Here is a 17,474-nt window from a genome sequence, read left to right on the forward strand (position 1 = left end):
ATTATAGACAATATTTTTTAACCAGCTTACAAAGAACATTCAATTAAAAAAAAACTCACAACAGAAAACACTTTAGCATTCAAAGCTGCACAAAGCACAGTTGTTTGTTTAAAGCTTCCCTGAAATGATAAATGTATCCTTTTTCATAAAACTATGTGTTTCTCTGGAGCTGTAATATAAATGTAAGAGCGAAAAATATTAATAGCACCAAATAGGAATATAACATAACTAATCTGTGACTTTATTATTAACAGCACTGATAATATTTACTATTAGTCTGTTGCCCCATATATTTATTTTTCTAGGTAATTAAGATGTCAGATATGGCATGAGGTTCTTTTAATGCATTACAAGAAGAAATTAATGGTAGTATTGAAAATAAGTAATTTTCCACCCCTTGGAATGCTTCCAGCTTCAATTTTCCCTTAAGATGAAGGAAAAAAAAATCAAACTGAAAAGAATTAAATTTAAAATGAATTCACTTTACTAAAGGTTTGATAAAACTTTGGAAAGGGGTATAAAAATGTGTACACTGTCATATGCACAATGTACTCTATATACAGAAAGCTCTTAAAAGGAATATATATATATATATATACACACTATGTATTCATAAAAAAGAAATAAAAACAGCTTCATCTGAAGATTTATTTCAAGGTTCTTGATTTGCAGTTTCACTGCCCTTTTTCCTGATGCCTCTTCTCTGGAGATAACGTTCCCGAGCATCCATTATAGATCTGTCATCATTCCTTTTCTGCAGTTTCCCCCAGGCTCCCTCCTGTGAATCAGCTACAAAGTAAAATATATTACTTTGGGTGATACAACATTAATTATTTCTTTGTTCACTAGAGATGTATAAGACATATGAGGCACATCATGCTGATTACCATTACACTTCTAAAGTCTGGAGCGAACTGCACTTTTATTGAAACAGTGGGTTTATGATGAATTCACATAGCTGTAAATGGGATCAATGTAGCTGTTTTCACTAATAACTTACATAATTGCCAAGTGGTATTGTTGCCGCCTTAAACAAAAGAGGAAAAAAAACCAAAAAAAAAAAAAACGAGTCTTAACAAAGAAGCTAACTAAAATGAAAGAAATTTAATAGGCTGCACTGCAATTGTTACAGCTTTGGACTGTAAACAACAGAGATTCTACATCAGTTCTGATAGCTTATGTACTTTATAACATAATCCTGAGTGAACTGCTTCATTTGAAAGGACTTACACAGTGTTAAGTGTTAAGATCTGACACTGAAAATAAAGCAAGGTCAAGCTACGCCAGTGAAGTGACTGATATTTCACTAAGAAATCTGTTGGAATGTAAACTTGCATTCACAAACAGTCCCCAGTATCCTAAATTCTGAACTTTGTTCTTCATTAACAACATTTAACACTATCCAAAGTAAGTATACATCTATTGAAAATGTATTACATTGTTTCAAATTTATTACATTGTAAGCTGTATGGGGAGAATAAACATTTTTTTCAGGAAGAAAAAGTCATCTAGTAGTGTATGGAAGCCTTATAAGAAAAACACTTTTATTATTCCTCACCTGAATCTTTCCTTTCTGGAATTTCCAATTTCACCACCTCTTCTTCTGCCATTTCATGCCTGGCTACATTACTCAGGTCATAAACATCAATCTCATGCAGCTTAGGCAGTAAGTCCTTGACCCATTCATAGCGGATAGGGCACACAATGCGTACATAAACTTTGGAGGTCACTATCACCTCATGAAAGATAATCCAGTCCAGCTGGAATTCCTGCTCAAACAGCTAGAAGAAAATATTGATTTCAGTGAAGATGCACAATTCTTTGACTGAATGCAGGAATACTATGCTAATAAGATGCACTACAGAATCAGTTTGTAATAATTTAAAAAAAGAGAAAAGCCCTGAAAATATTTGTTATGCAGACTAACTTAGCATTCCCATAAGCAGTATTTCTATAAATTAACAGACACATAATTTCAGCACATAAACTATAAATCTTAGGTTGATACCAGCTTTGTTTAAAATATACTCAATATATTTTTTAAAAACCACAACATTACAATGTCATGCTACTCAAACAAACAAATGCTGTTGTAAGAAGGAAATGAGAGCGAATTATTATTTTGATTAGTCAAGACTTCAGGATGTAATCTAAGGGAAGGAAATGCGACTGTAATTTTTTACAAGTTAGTTTTTGTGTTTCTGCTGCTTAATAATGCAATTATACCTTCCTCCTTTAAATTTAAAAAACATACAAATGGAAAATAGTATTTTATTAACCTGAACACAATAATGTCAAAACAATTTGTCATTTATCTCTTACTGTAGATGATGGATGAATGTGAACCACTGATCCATGGCCATCCATTGTGCAGAAGACCTTGCCGGCAGATCTGTTAATAATGACACAATTAAAGATATTTGTAGAAAATCAATTAAACACACACTTAATTACATTAAAAGTTTTACCTTCTGGCAACATTCATGAAGTATCCTGAGCACAAGCACCTTCGCAGCAGTTCACTTCTGGAACCAGAAAACTGCTCAACTGGGAAATCTTTATTCTTTAAAGAATAGAAAAAAAAACACCAAAAAAATGATGATTTGGTCCAATGCAACAAAATATATTTGTTAGTAACCATAACCTTAAAGGATATCACAAAACTTAATTGCAATTAACACTCATTAAACATCTCTCATGTACCTTCACATCTTCAGCAATAGAAAAAAAAAGAAAAATAAGTGTGCTCATTTAATGACTGTTGTGAAAATAACTGTCTGCTTTCAAACATTCTAGTCATTAGGGTAAGCTGTGGCAAACAATGGAATTGTATCTTTTTAAATCTTAACTTTCTTTTATAAAATGGTTGTGGAGAGCCAGGGCCAATATTAGCATCACTAAAATAATGTCTTTAAAATATTTCCTTGTTATTTTCATCAGTGGTTACATGCAGGTAACATTGGTCACCCAAATCATAATATTCAGATACACCTCACTATTTTAGCAGTGTGACGGGTGCCAACAGTGAGGAGTCAGGATGCACACAGCAGGAATGTTCCTCTCATGCTGCAAGTTATACCTAGATTAGTTTGAAATCCTGTGCTGGCTAAGGCAGCTTAAATAAATGTCACTGTCATAAAGGCTCTTAAAAATGGCAAGTTGGTCATGGCAGAAAAGAACAGACATATGGCAGTTAATAAGAAAAGACCCTGCGTGCCGCTTGCTGTGGCACATGTTTAAATGTTTTCATAAAATAGCCATACGGCAGGCATCCCAGGGATAATGCATAACTTATAAACCTTGGTCAAAAGAAACTGGTGAATAAAAAAATATCAAAGCACCATAGAAAATGTGTGTTTTATTTGATTATTCAATCATATATCACAATGTCAGACAAAGGCTTTATTGACACAATATACAGAACTGGGAATTTCTAGGTCAATGCCACAACTTATCATATTCTTCAATGATATGTAAGCATGTCACTGAAAATGTGTGTTTGAATAGGTTATGAAAGTGTGAGTAACCTATGAACAACAATAGGAAGAAACCACACTTCTACTAGTCTATGCAGTCTCTATGTGGAAGTGTTGCTCTGACAATCGATATTTCAATGAAGAACTATCACAAAACCTCCTTTTTATTTGCTACTATTCACTACACAAATGACAATTTTGCATATATCCCCAACAGTGTTTTTTTTTTTTTTTGCAACAACACTTGCACCAAACACGTTAAAGATGAGAGATATTCAGTCTTTACTGCAATAGAAATTCAGAAATATTTCAAAATGATTTGGTCCTATGCAAGAAAATATATTTTGTTAGTAACCATAACCTTAAAGGGTATTACAAAACATAATTGCAATGAACACGCGTTAAACATCTCTCATGTACCTTCACATCTTCAGTAACAGAAAAAAAGAAAAACAAGTGGGCTCATTTAATAACTGATGTGAAAATAACTGTCTGCTTTCAAACATTCTAGTCATTAGGATAAGCTGTGGCAAACAATGGAATTGTATCTTTTTAAATATTAACTTTCTTTTATAAAATGGTTGGGGAGAGCCAGAGACAATATTAGCATGCATTGTCTCTAAAAGACACCACCCTATCATAATAAATTACGGGACAAAAAGACAAGTTACTATAGCTATAATCTCAGATTATTGAAGTGTTTAAAAAAAGACTCACTGACATAAGATGTACAATAATGTGCAAAAGTTTTAGGCAGGTGTGAAAAAATGCTGTAAACAAAGAATGCTTTCAGAAGTGTTAATCATCTATTTTCATCAATCAACAAAATGCAGTGAATGAACAAAAGTGAAATCTAAATCAAATCAATATTTGGTGTGACCACCCTTTGCCTTCAAAACAGCATCAATTCTTCTAGGTACACTTGCACCCAGTTTTTGAAGGAACTCGGCTGGTAGGTTGTTCCAAACATCTTGGAGAACTAATCACAGATCCTCTGTGGATGTAGGATTCCTCACATCCTTCTGTCTCTTCATGTAATCCCAGACACACTCGATGATGTTGAGATCAGGGCTCTGTGGGGGCCATACCATCACTTCCAGGACTTCTTGTTCTTCTTTACACTGAAGATAGTTCTTAATGACTTTGGCTGTATGTTTGGGGTCATTGTCCTGCTGTAGAACAAATTTGGGGCCAATCATACGCCTCCCTGATGGTATTGCATGATGGATAAGTATCTGCCTCTATTTCTCAGCATTGAGAACACCATTAATCCTGACCAAATCTCCAACTCCATTTGCAGAAATGCAGCCCCAAACGTTCAAGGAACCTCCACCATGCTTCACTGTTGTCTGCAGACGCTCATTATTGTACCGCTCTCCAGCCCTTCGATGAACAAACTGCCTTCTGCTACAGCCAAATATTTCAAATTTTGACTGCTGCCATTTTTCTGCACCCCAGTTCCTATGTTTTCGTGCATACTTGAGTCGCTTGGCCTTGTTTCCACATCGGAGGTATGGCTTTTTGGCTGCAACTCTTCCATGAAGACCACTTCTGGCCAGACTTCTCCGGACAGTAGATGGGTGTACCTGGGTCCCACTGGTTTCTGCCAGTTCTGAGCTGATGGCACTGCTGGACATGTTCCGATTTCGAAGGGTAATAAGCTTGATGTGTCTTTCATTTGCTGCACTAAGTTTCCTTGGCCGACCACTGCGTCTACGATCCTCAACGTTGCCCGTTTCTTTGTGCTTCTTCAAAAGAGCTTGAACAGCACATCTTGAAACCCCAGTCTGCTTTGAAATCTTTGTCTGGGAGAGACCTTGCTGATGCAGTATAACTACCTTGTGTCTTGTTGCTGTGCTCAATCTTGCCATGACATGAAACTGTCTTCCACAACCTCACCTTGGTAGCAGAGTTTGGTTGTTCCTCACCCAGTTTTAAGCCTCCTACACAGCTGTTTCTGTTTCAGTTATTGACTGTGTTTCAACCTACGTGTGACATTAATGATCATTAGCACCTGTTTGGTATAATTGGTTGATCATACACCTGACTATAATCCTACAAAATCCCTGACTTTGTGCAAGTGTACCTATAAGCATTGATGCTGGTTTGAAGGCAAAAGGTAGTAACACCAAATATTGATTTGATTTAGATTTTTCTTTTGTTCGCTCACTTTGCATTTTGTAAATTGATAACAATAAACAATCATTATTTATATTTCTGAAAGCATTCTTTGTTTACAGCATTTTTTCACACCTGCCTAAAACTTTTGCACAGTACTGTACATTAAGTAAAAATGTGGTTCCCTCTCATAAAGGATTACAGATGCACATTTAAGTAGCAGGGACAATAACAATGAAAATGTTTAATGCAAGATAAACAACTACTGTAAATGCACTTACATATTCACAGATTTGAAGATTACCATTACAGTTTGTTCCATCTTTTTTACTACAACTTCAATTTAATTACTAGTTCTTTGTCCTTAGACTTGTTCACACTAAAACTGTCACAAACTTAATTTTCCAGCTTGCTGTGACAGCAAGCAGCATCTTTCGTTACCATGCGTCCAGACAAATTAAGAAAAACACTCACATTCTTAAGTCGTGTGAGGATGTCTTGAAGTTGTGTCTCAACACTAAAAGCTGACTTCAAGGCACGCCAGTGAATGAAGTAGTCTCGGCACCAAGAAGAAGGTGAAACACTAAAATAAATGTATAATTAAGTTAGGTGATGCCTGATTACATATATGTTTTAGTTTTAATTTCTCCTCTTCAATAACTCATTAAATGAGTACACTACTTAAAATGAAAAATATAAACAAGATTTAGAAGAAAGTTAACACCTGGCTTTGCACTCCTCAAAAATGTGCAGCAGTGTAGCAAAGTCATTTGAACTTCCCACCTTCGTTGCCAATTCCTGATGCTTCAGAATTGCTGCCTGTTGCTTGTCTGGATGACCTAAGAAAACCAAAACAGTGGTCTGCTGGGTCATGACATAGTGCCTATTATCAGAGGTCATTAGCCACTTCAAATATCAGTATGTAAACTGATGCATAGTAGCAGGACTAAAATAAATTCTTTCAGTACATCCTAATTGAGAAAAAGTGAAACAGAAGGTTGCAAGACAAGGTGGGATTATCAGAAATTTACAAGGCAATGATGTTTGTCACCATAGCATTAAATACCTATAAGATAAAGAAAAAATCACAAGTACAATGCAATGCAAACAAAAATTGGTATAGCCATTTATTACATCTTCACTTGACTTTGTAATATGATTTCTGCAGAATGCAGGATGTTAACCCATTTTATTTTGCACTACATTCAGTAGTTTTCTTCATTGACTGATACTGACAGACATTGATCAGAATGAAAACAATTTAAACTATTTACCAACTGAAAAATCTCTTGAAGTTTGTTATTTACCAAGCCCTTCCCCAAAACAACTGTTGATACTTGTTTACAGCAGGAACTGAAAATTGTACAACTCAGTGAAACTGATTATCAGCCGGCAAAAATATATGGAAATATATACTATTTTCACTACTTTTAATAACAATACATGTACATAATATATATATATAAGTAAAAGTCAATGTGTGTATGCATGTATATTCCAGCATCACTTCCGAACGGCTGTAGCAATTTTCATAAAACTTGGTACACGTTTCTCATTAGTCGACTAAAAATACTGCAGGGTGAAATCAACCCTAACCCACCCCCTACTGGGTAGGATGGGGGGGTGCTCTTGCAGTCTTGTATGCATGTTATCATCCAGTTGACACTCGGAACGACCACCAGACGGCGAAGTGGAGGTGACTCCCAGCATTCTTTATGTTTGAGTACCACCACGCTCCCGTTGCTTTTCAAATTAAATAGAGTTGGCCGGTTCCGAGCATCAACTGGATGATAACATACATACAAGACTGCAAGACAAGCACATTAGTGAGTCTTTATTGTTTGTTAACTTAATCTTATTCTTAAAGTTGTGTTTTTTTTATTATGTTTTTCTCAAACAATTAAAAAAAAAACACACAAGGGCGAACTGGAGGCGACTGCCAGCTTTCTTTATGTTTGAGCACCACCGCGCCCCTGTTGCTTTTTCAAATTAAATAAGAGTTGTCGGGTTCCGAGCATGAACTGGATGATAACATACGTACAAGACTGCAAGACAAGCACATTAATGTGTCTTTATTGTTTGTTAATTTATTTTTGTTTTTAAAGTTCTTTATGTTTGTGCACCACCGCATCCCTGTTACTTTTCAAATTAAATAGAGTTGGCCGGTTTCGAGTGTCAGCTGGATGATAACATACATACAAGACCGCAAGACAAGCACATTAGTGAGTCTTTATTGTTTGTTAATTTATTTTTATGTTTAAAGTTGTGTTTTTTTTAATTATGTTTTTCTCAAATAATTAAAAGAAAAAAACACTTTAACTTCCTCCCGGGCAACGCTGGGTATTTCAGCTAGTATGTTATAAGAGTAATACTTTAAAGGAACCTGAAAGTAAAAAAAAAAAAGAAAAATTCATGGTTTCATATTTTCATGGTAAACAGGAAAACACAAGCCAAAATCTATCTAACCTAAGACATCCGGCCACCTATCCTCTTCCTTTACATTCTGCAATAGACCAGAAGGCAGGTTAGTGTTTGTGACTTTGGTATAATAAAACAAGGGTCTGGGACTGGATCTGCCACTGGTGACAACAATGTACCTCATTCACTTTGAGGTGTTAAAAAATTAAACTAACATTTAGAGTTCAAATCAATGAGTTCAATTCTACTCATACTCTGAATAAAAACATAATGGCAAGGTGTGTGTGCTAGAAAGCTGAACCAGAGTTTCAGCAGACTATGAATTAAACATATGACTTACGAATTTATTTAATCTTTCTTTATAGAAACTTCTCTTGTATAGAGTTACTCGTGTGTAAAGCATATTGCACTGTGCCTGGTAGTTCACAATATAGTCAACAGGAAAAATAAAACACAATAACATTTCCAAAAGCAAAAACATCACTCATCTACATTTCAATCTATGTTTTTTAAACTATAACACTTAACACTTACCACTTACCTGGGCGAATAAAAACATTCTCCACAGATAACATGGCAGCTAAAGGTAAGAGAATGCTTTCATGGCCAAATGACGCTGCCTTAATTAGTGCCCGAGTTAAAGAAGGGGGCAAAGGGAATTCAATCATCAGCTTTCCTAAAGTTGTAACTTGACCTCTCCTGTAATAGAAACCAACAAGATTTGAACACTAAGCAAATACTTACCTGCCAGTTATAAAAATATACAAATAAAAACAAATATGTTCTGAAGATGAATTGGACATATCCCATATTTCTCTCTTTATTGAGTGTCTTATTAATGTTTCAGATCTGAAATCACAATAAATATTGACAAGATGTATCATTAACCATCTGTCTATTATAAAAAAAAATCTGGGGCAGGAGACGAGGGAGACGAGACGTAATCTTCTTGGAAGACACTTTGACGTCCCGCGAGAGACACTTTAAAGTCATGCGAGACAAGGCAGTTAGACAAAAGGACAGCTGCTGTACAGGCTTTTAAATGATCAATGCGCAGTGCGACAAGCAGAACACGCACCTCGGCATCAGCAGAACAAAGCTAGTAGCTGATCCGTCCGCTTCTCTTTAGCATGCATTCAGCCCCCTCCCCCCCCCCTTCACAACACGAGTGGCACAGACGCAAAGTAGCTGTAGCATATGGGGGGGGGGGGGGTTAGTGGTTTTAGCGAAGCTCCCTACCTACAATTTAAAACATCTAACCTAGCAGTTGTTCGAATGCTTTTGGCAGACACACTTTATGTGCTCCCAGTTCTTAAAACAACGACAAGCGACACGCAGTACACACAGCTCGCCATCAGATAATCTGACCGCTTTCTCCTTAGCGTGCGTTCAACACCCTGCCCCCGTTCACAGCGCGAGCAGAAGAGACACAAAGTGGCAAAAGGACAACAACTGTACAGACTTTTAAATGATCGACACGCAGCGCGACAAACAAAACACGCAGCTCACCAACAGCCACATCTCCTTAGCGTGCGTTCAGCCCCCCCCCCCTTCACAACGCGAGCAGCGTTATACGTCCTGCAAGAGAGAGATTTAACCACGCCCGGGGCTGGAAATAAAGGACAAATATTGTTTTTGCAAAAGTTTTAAAGTAAAAGTGAAAATAATGCATATGTAACAATTCCCATGAAAATAACCCCCTTCACAACGCAAGCAGCGTTATACGTCCTGCAAGAGAGAGATTTAACCATGCCCGGGGCTGGAAATAAAGGACAAATATTGTTTTTGCAAAAGTTTTAAAGTAAAAGTGAAAATAATGCATATGTAACAATTCCCATGAAAATAACAATCTCTTTAGATTGTATACCTGGTAAACCAAACCACGGAGTGGGCGAGCGAAGCGAGCAGGGGGTGGAGCCTCGTAGTAATAAATAAAAACAAACAACAACTTGATTTTAGTCGAAAATAAAAATGTAAATAAAGTGAAACATTGGTTATAAACTGATACATACCAAGGTTATTATAGTTTTGCCTTTTTATATCAGTTTTTATTTCTAGATTTTTTCTGACCTTATTTAGAAATTCAGTTTAGTTTTAGTTTTCCTTCATTGTGTATTTGTAGTTTTAGTTTAGATTTTATTTCACAAAGACATTTCTATTTTATTTTTATATCTATTAGTTTCAGTTTTAGTAATTATGGCATGGAGCTCCTACGGAGTTTAGTTTTGTGTCACAATCAGATAGAACAGTACACTTAACAGATTTGAATACAAGTTTAATGTTAGTGGAAGCTTACTACACTACATGGTTTACTATCTGGTTTTGTTCTTGTCTGACAAAAAACAGCATAATCAAAACTAGATACTGAATATGAACAATTTTACAATTTTTAAAATATTTTCTCATGAAAATAATGGGGGCTTAGGAAGAACAGGGCTCTTAAGACTTGAATCAGTGTGCAGACCCTACCTAGCTGTATTGAGAGAAACAAAGAAAAACAAGCATGTCGTGTCAAAGTTAGGGGCAGAGAGACTTGAACAGTCCAACATAAAGGGCAGTAAACCCATAATGAGCAGAGCAAGAGCAGGTAATAGGAGTACAGACAGGCATAAAATGACAGAGACAGCATCTGAGATTAAGAACAATATACAGTATACAACATTATCTGAACCGGTTTATCCAGAGCAGAACTGCAGGAAACCTGGAGCCTACCCTAGCAGGTTTGGATGCAAGGCAGGAAAAATCCCTGGTATGCAATATGTATGATAAGGCTGATGTTAAGAACAAAAAGAATATGATATTTAAACTATCTATTTTGAGAGAGAGAGAAAACACTGAAAAAAGGGAGACAAATATTTTAAAAAATAATTCTGCTAATGGATTACTTTTACAATATCAGGTATTTTGAGTTGTGAATATGAACTAAAAAAGATAAATTAATAAATAAGGAATAAATACAAAAACCCATTAGTATGTCTAGTTTTACATCACTTGGTTCTCTTCGCCTACCTACCTTTGTTTTTAAAGCAAAAGTGATTGGTTAGCAACAATATGCTGATCTTGTATGATGACCTAGTCAGTCTCTTGATCAGTGCCGTTTTATTTTCAAAAACTGGGAGTGGTCTCCCCTTGACTTTCTTGTATACTCAGCTATGGGGATGGATATTTGAGAAATAAACCGCAAGACAATGATTATATTTTTATATTATGTACATTAAGGAACTATCAACAACAAATCAAATCAAAGTATGTGTTCAGGTAAAGTACCACTTCTGGGTGACGGATTTGGCCCAAAAGTTAATACAGATCTACAATTGTGGTTTAACAACCACATGCCAAATTTCATCCATCTATCTAGTTGCGTTTTTGAGTTATCGTGTTTACACACACACACGCGCGCACACACAATTCCAAAAAACTGTACTTTTGGACTATGGGAGGTCTATAACGCCAAGATTCATCAAAATATCGAGGTCGAATTTTTTCATGATTACTACACTTTCTCTATACTTCATATATGAGAAAGTAAAAACGATTTCTCCTGTGCGAAGTGGCATGTGAATTACTGTCAACAAAAAGCAGTCACCTGAGAAATAAACTGAAAGGTTACTCACTCGTGATTTTTCTGTCCATATGGTAAAGGCTTTGTTGACCAGCACATTCCGATTTCAGCCGTTTGAATTACATCTTGATATACATCAAGTGCAAAGAAAGGCGGCACGTAAATTGCTTTCTATTTCACACGCTTTACGCGTCTGCATTCAGCTTGCTCTGTCACCGCAAATGCTGTATGAACACTTGCCCTCCAGAACCAGCTGCTGTTCACTGGATGAAAATGTGCAGCTTGTTGTGGATGACTTTCTGTTTTACAGTTAAAACTTATAAGGGTTAAAGACTAACGGCAAGAATATTCATTCAAAAACGAACACTAAAAATATTTTAGTAAGTTATTATTTTATTTCAGTTAGTCTTTCCAGATATTTTAATAGTTCCTTTTAGTTTTAGTTTTTCATTTCGGTTTTGTTAATTATTTTATTTTAGTTTACGAAAATGTTTTTTTAATAATAGTTTCAGTTTTGATTTTAGTTTTCGTTAACTATGAAAACCTTGGGACTTACTGAATCCTAGTAATAATTTTAAAAAATTTTATCTGTTCCAAAGTTTAAGAATTATTTTGGTAACTTAAAATTGGGAGCCCATTGGGAGGCAGTGAACTTTACAAAAGAGAAATACTTTGATTAAGTCCAAACCAAAAATAACTGTTTATAAAAACCTACACAAAAGAATTTTTAGTTTATGGTCGCCATTGTTGTTACTTAATTAGGAGTACATTTATGTCCAGTAATAATTAAATATAAACAGTGAAATTTACCTATCTATAGCATCACATTGATACAGCTGTTTAAGGGCTTCCAAAATGAATCTCTCTTCTGGCTTGTCCACATAAGGGAACCTGAACATAAACAAGAGGAAATTCAATAAAGCCTATAAAATCTAAAATGGTATTTTATATGATATAGTGAAAATATGAAAAGAAAAACCAATGCATTTAAACATAAGCTAACATATACAGTGAATTCAGAAAATATTCCATTCCCTTCACTTTTCTGCACACTTTATTCTCTTGTAGATTTAATTTTAAACAGATACATTTGCCATTTTTTCAGTCTATCAGTTTTCATGGTCAGTGGGTTGAATATCTAGGCAGTAAACGAGGGAGATGAGAGCACATCTTACATACAGCAGCCGCACTGTAGGGCAGAAAAGGAAGAAGACATCAGGTGGCACAAGGCCCACTACACCCACCCAAAACTACATCACATACCAGCATCATTACAATATGTATCCATTGGTATTATTTTTTTTTCTCCAACACTGGGTAAATATTTTAAAATGCCAACTTGTATGTGCAGTTTCATGCCATGTTATCCATTTCATAAATAACTACATTATGACTGATTTTACAATATACAGATATACTACACAGAAGGAAATTAATCGATAAGTTTTCATAAGTTAATTACAGTGGTGTGAAAAACTATTTGCCTCCTTCCTGATTTCTTATTCTTTTGCATGTTTGTCACACAAAATGTTTCTGATCATCAAACACATTTAACCATTAGTCAAATATAACACAAGTAAACACAAAATGCAGTTTGTAAATGGTGGTTTTTATTATTTAGGGAGAAAAAAAAATCCAAACCTACATGGCCCTGTGTGAAAAAGTAATTGCCCCCTGAACCTAATAACTGGTTGGGCCACCCTTAGCAGCAATAACTGCAATCAAGCGTTTGCGATAACTTGCAATGAGTCTTTTACAGCGCTCTGGAGGAATTTTGGCCCACTCATCTTTGCAAAATTGTTGTAATTCAGCTTTATTTGAGGGTTTTTTAGCATGAACCGCCTTTTTAAGGTCATGCCATAGCATCTCAATTGGATTCAGGTCAGGACTTTGACTAGGCCACTCCAAAGTCTTCATTTTGTTTTTCTTCAGCCATTCAGAGGTGGATTTGCTGGTGTGTTTTGGGTCATTGTCCTGTTGCAGCACCCAAGATCGCTTCAGCTTGAGTTGACGAACAGATGGCCGGACATTCTCCTTCAGGATTTTTTGGTAGACAGTAGAATTCATGGTTCCATCTATCACAGCAAGCCTTCCAGGTCCTGAAGCAGCAAAACAACCCCAGACCATCACACTACCACCACCATATTTTACTGTTGGTATGATGTTCTTTTTCTGAAATGCTGTGTTCCTTTTACGCCAGATGTAACGGGACATTTGCCTTCCAAAAAGTTCAACTTTTGACTCATCAGTCCACAAGGTATTTTCCCAAAAGTCTTGGCATTCATTGAGATGTTTCTTAGCAAAATTGAGACGAGCCCTAATGTTCTTTTTGCTTAACAGTGGTTTGCGTCTTGGAAATCTGCCATGCAGGCCGTTTTTGCCCAGTCTCTTTCTTATGGTGGAGTCGTGAACACTGACCTTAATTGAGGCAAGTGAGGCCTGCAGTTCTTTAGACGTTGTCCTGGGGTCTTTTGTGACCTCTCGGATGAGTCGTCTCTGCGCTCTTGGGGTAATTTTGGTCGGCCGGCCACTCCTGGGAAGGTTCACCACTGTTCCATGTTTTTGCCATTTGTGGATAATGGCTCTCACTGTGGTTCGCTGGAGTCCCAAAGCTTTAGAAATGGCTTTATAACCTTTACCAGACTGATAGATCTCAATTACTTCTGTTCTCATTTGTTCCTGAATTTCTTTGGATCTTGGCATGATGTCTAGCTTTTGAGGTGCTTTTGGTCTACTTCTCTGTGTCAGGCAGCTCCTATTTAAGTGATTTCTTGATTGAAACAGGTGTGGCAGTAATCAGGCCTGGGGGTGGCTACGGAAATTGAACTCAGGTGTGATACACCACAGTTAGGTTATTTTTTAACAAGGGGGCAATTACTTTTTCACACAGGGCCATGTAGGTTTGGATTTTTTTTCTCCCTAAATAATAAAAACCATCATTTAAAAACTGCATTTTGTGTTTACTTGTGTTATATTTGACTAATGGTTAAATGTGTTTGATGATCAGAAACATTTTGTGTGACAAACATGCAAAAGAATAAGAAATCAGGAAGGGGGCAAATAGTTTTTCACACCACTGTATATTATAAAATGAAAAATTTCTTTCTGCACACTTATAATTTGAAAATTCACTGTATTTAAGTCTGATTAAGTTAATTTTATATTTGTTATGCATATGTTACCTGATGACATCATGAATTTCTAGGCATTTCAGAGTGAGGATTACAGATGTCAAACTGGTTCTCCTTATTTCTGGAACAGTGAACTCCGGCATGCACTTTTTCCAAAACTCCTTACTATAGATGCAGAAGCATTTTCCAGATGATGTTCTGCCTGCTCTTCCTGCTCGCTGCAGGGCCTCGCTTCTTCATTTAGCATTAAAAATACAAGTATTAGTTCAGTTTTTCAGTCACCTCAGAAGTTTAATTGGTCTGTAATGCTAAAATATTCCTCATCCATTTATTTATTTTAATTCAAATTATCAGCAAACCTGTCACTCTCAAAATAAACAACAATGTCAAACGAAACCTTTAAAATCCACCAGTTATTACTATTTTACAAACAACTGTTCATGACAAATCTAATTACTATATGTTTATTAATAGTTCAAGTATTTACAATGTATCAGTTATTTTTCAACTGTTTTAAAATTTGTAACAATACAAATATAGTTCATGTTAAACAACAGATGGTAAAACATACAGATTGTGGCAATGCAAAAAAGGCCATATAATTAGAAAAAAGGACAACAATAAAATAGGAAAAAAAGGTTTGCAGAATGCAAATGTTAAGGGCATAAACTAAGGCAGGTTTTACATTTTAAGTCACAGAAATAGACAAATGCATACATTTAAGAAACAAATTAAATGGTACTAACTTTGAAATGGGAACCACCTCCAGAATATGCATTGAAACTCTTGAGTTGTAGCTTAGTTGTTTCACAAACCCACTATCAACAACATATCTGAATTAAAAAAGAAAAGAATGGCAGCATGATTTGTCTGTATGATTATAAAGGGACAAGCCACTGGATATGACAGGAAACTAAAGGAAAATGGCAAGTTACCTAATTCCATTTACTGTTAAAGATGTAGCTGCAATGTTGGTAGCAACTACACATTTTCTTAAACCAGGTGGCGCAGGTTGGAATATTTTTCTTTGCTGTTCTGTAAATAAAGGTAGATAGAACATTTAAAATGTTACAGAAGATGAATATATTTTTTGGATTGGATTTACTTTATTTTAATTCAAACCATACAACAAGGAGTGCACATCTGAACGAAATTACATTTTTCCAGGCTCCATGTGCAAACACAAACATAAAGATCAGTGCACGTTATAAAACAACAGACAGACATAATAGACAGCATAAACAGACAGAACATATGTAATCCAATAGACACACTGGTGAATAGTTGTAATATGTTCAAGTGACGAAAAACATTAACATAACTTACAGACATAACAGCATTTTAGGAGATAAAAGATTCTGAATATATGTGTTCAAAAAGTCTGTGTGTATGTTCAGGAATTTAACAGTCCCAATAGGTCAGCATGTTGTTTGTTGTTAGATGCAGTTTAGTAGTCTGATGGCCTGTGGGAAGAAACTCCTTGAACCGCATGCTGTGGTAGCATTTCCCAGAGGGCAAAAGTTTGAGCACTTCATGGAGTGGGTGGGTGGGGTCTGTGACTATCTTGGTGACACTCCTAAGGCAGCATGACAAGTACAGATCTTGCATAGATGGGAGGGCGGTTCCAGTGATTTCCTCTGCCATCCTCACCACTCTCTGGAGGGACGTCTGATGCGAAACAGTGCAGCTGCCATACCAGACTGTGAGGCTGCTGGTCAATATGCTGTCTATTGCATCACTGTAGAATGTTGTGAGGACAGGAGGAGGGAGGTTTACTCTCTTCATCCATCACAGAAAGTAAAGGTGCTGCTTGACAAGGAAGGTGGTGTTTGTAGTCCATGTCTGCGATCTGTACCTCCATTAACTTGGTGCTTCTTCCTGGCTCCAGTTTTGTCATGGGTTATAAGCAGAGTATGTGCCATGTGTTTTCTCCCGAAGTCAACAATGATCTCCTTCATCTTGTTGACATTCATTGACATGTTGTTGTTGTCACACCAGACAACAAGTTGGTTCACTTCTTCTCTGTAGGCTGAGACATCATCGTTGATGATGAAGCCCACCACTGTTGTGTCGTCTGCAAACTTGATGATACTATTTGACTTATAATAGGCACAACAGTCATGAATCATCAAACTGAACAACATAAGGCTCAGAACACAGCCCGGGGGGAGTTCAGTGTTCATGGTGGTGGTCTTGGAGATGTTTTTTTTTTTTGACACATACTGTCTGTGAGGAAGTTCAAAATCCAGTTGTGTAATAGGGTGTTGATTAGGGTATCCATTCCCGGACTGATTTATCCATCCCCGGGAATTCGGGAATCCCGCATTTCATTCCTGGGAATACCAGGCTCCCGGGGATGACACAGTGCACAGGCATCTCACATGTGAACAGTTTTAGAACGACCAACACTTATTTTTAATAAAACTATTGCAATATGTTGACACAAATAAAAGACTAACCTTACCTACAAGCAGTTCCTGCTGTTATATAAGTACATGTATCTAGTTAGTTGCAGTAATAAGAGCGTAGAAAGCACAACGTGTCCAGCGCGTGGTCGTCCAGGCGAGAGCGCACCTTCATGCAGAGTACGCCAGCCGCTAAGAAAGCACGCTCTGCCTCCACTGAAGTAGGCGGCACAGTCATCAGATACTGATACACTTGTTCTAAACAACACCCGCGCTTGCCGTTGCTCTGAAACACCGCCATTTCAGCTTTTACTGATGCATCCAGTTTCTTCTGATCATTCTGTGATGGCAAGTTTCTTGGCAC

The 17,474-nt window shown here is 36.5% G+C and overlaps 1 protein-coding gene across 2 annotated transcripts in view; it reads right to left on the minus strand.

Annotated features, from left to right (window-relative positions):
- Nucleotides 1-461: 461 nt before the first annotated feature.
- The window catches only part of dhx40 (DEAH (Asp-Glu-Ala-His) box polypeptide 40), a 44,824-nt gene continuing 27,811 nt past the window's right edge, over nucleotides 462-17,474 (minus strand). For both annotated transcript variants that reach the window (XM_051931313.1, XM_028806802.2), the window contains exons 8-18: nucleotides 15,641-15,740; nucleotides 15,452-15,538; nucleotides 14,757-14,939; nucleotides 12,385-12,465; nucleotides 8,554-8,711; nucleotides 6,319-6,433; nucleotides 6,069-6,177; nucleotides 2,469-2,563; nucleotides 2,323-2,392; nucleotides 1,559-1,781; nucleotides 462-789 (exon numbers count right to left, since the gene is read on the minus strand). In XM_051931313.1, coding sequence (XP_051787273.1) covers nucleotides 653-789; nucleotides 1,559-1,781; nucleotides 2,323-2,392; nucleotides 2,469-2,563; nucleotides 6,069-6,177; nucleotides 6,319-6,433; nucleotides 8,554-8,711; nucleotides 12,385-12,465; nucleotides 14,757-14,939; nucleotides 15,452-15,538; nucleotides 15,641-15,740 — 1,358 coding nt within the window. In that variant the 3' untranslated portion in view covers nucleotides 462-652. The remainder of the gene's footprint in view (nucleotides 790-1,558; nucleotides 1,782-2,322; nucleotides 2,393-2,468; nucleotides 2,564-6,068; nucleotides 6,178-6,318; nucleotides 6,434-8,553; nucleotides 8,712-12,384; nucleotides 12,466-14,756; nucleotides 14,940-15,451; nucleotides 15,539-15,640; nucleotides 15,741-17,474) is intronic.

This window comes from Erpetoichthys calabaricus, chromosome 8 (genome assembly GCF_900747795.2).
Source record: "Erpetoichthys calabaricus chromosome 8, fErpCal1.3, whole genome shotgun sequence".
Lineage (NCBI taxonomy): Eukaryota > Metazoa > Chordata > Cladistia > Polypteriformes > Polypteridae > Erpetoichthys > Erpetoichthys calabaricus.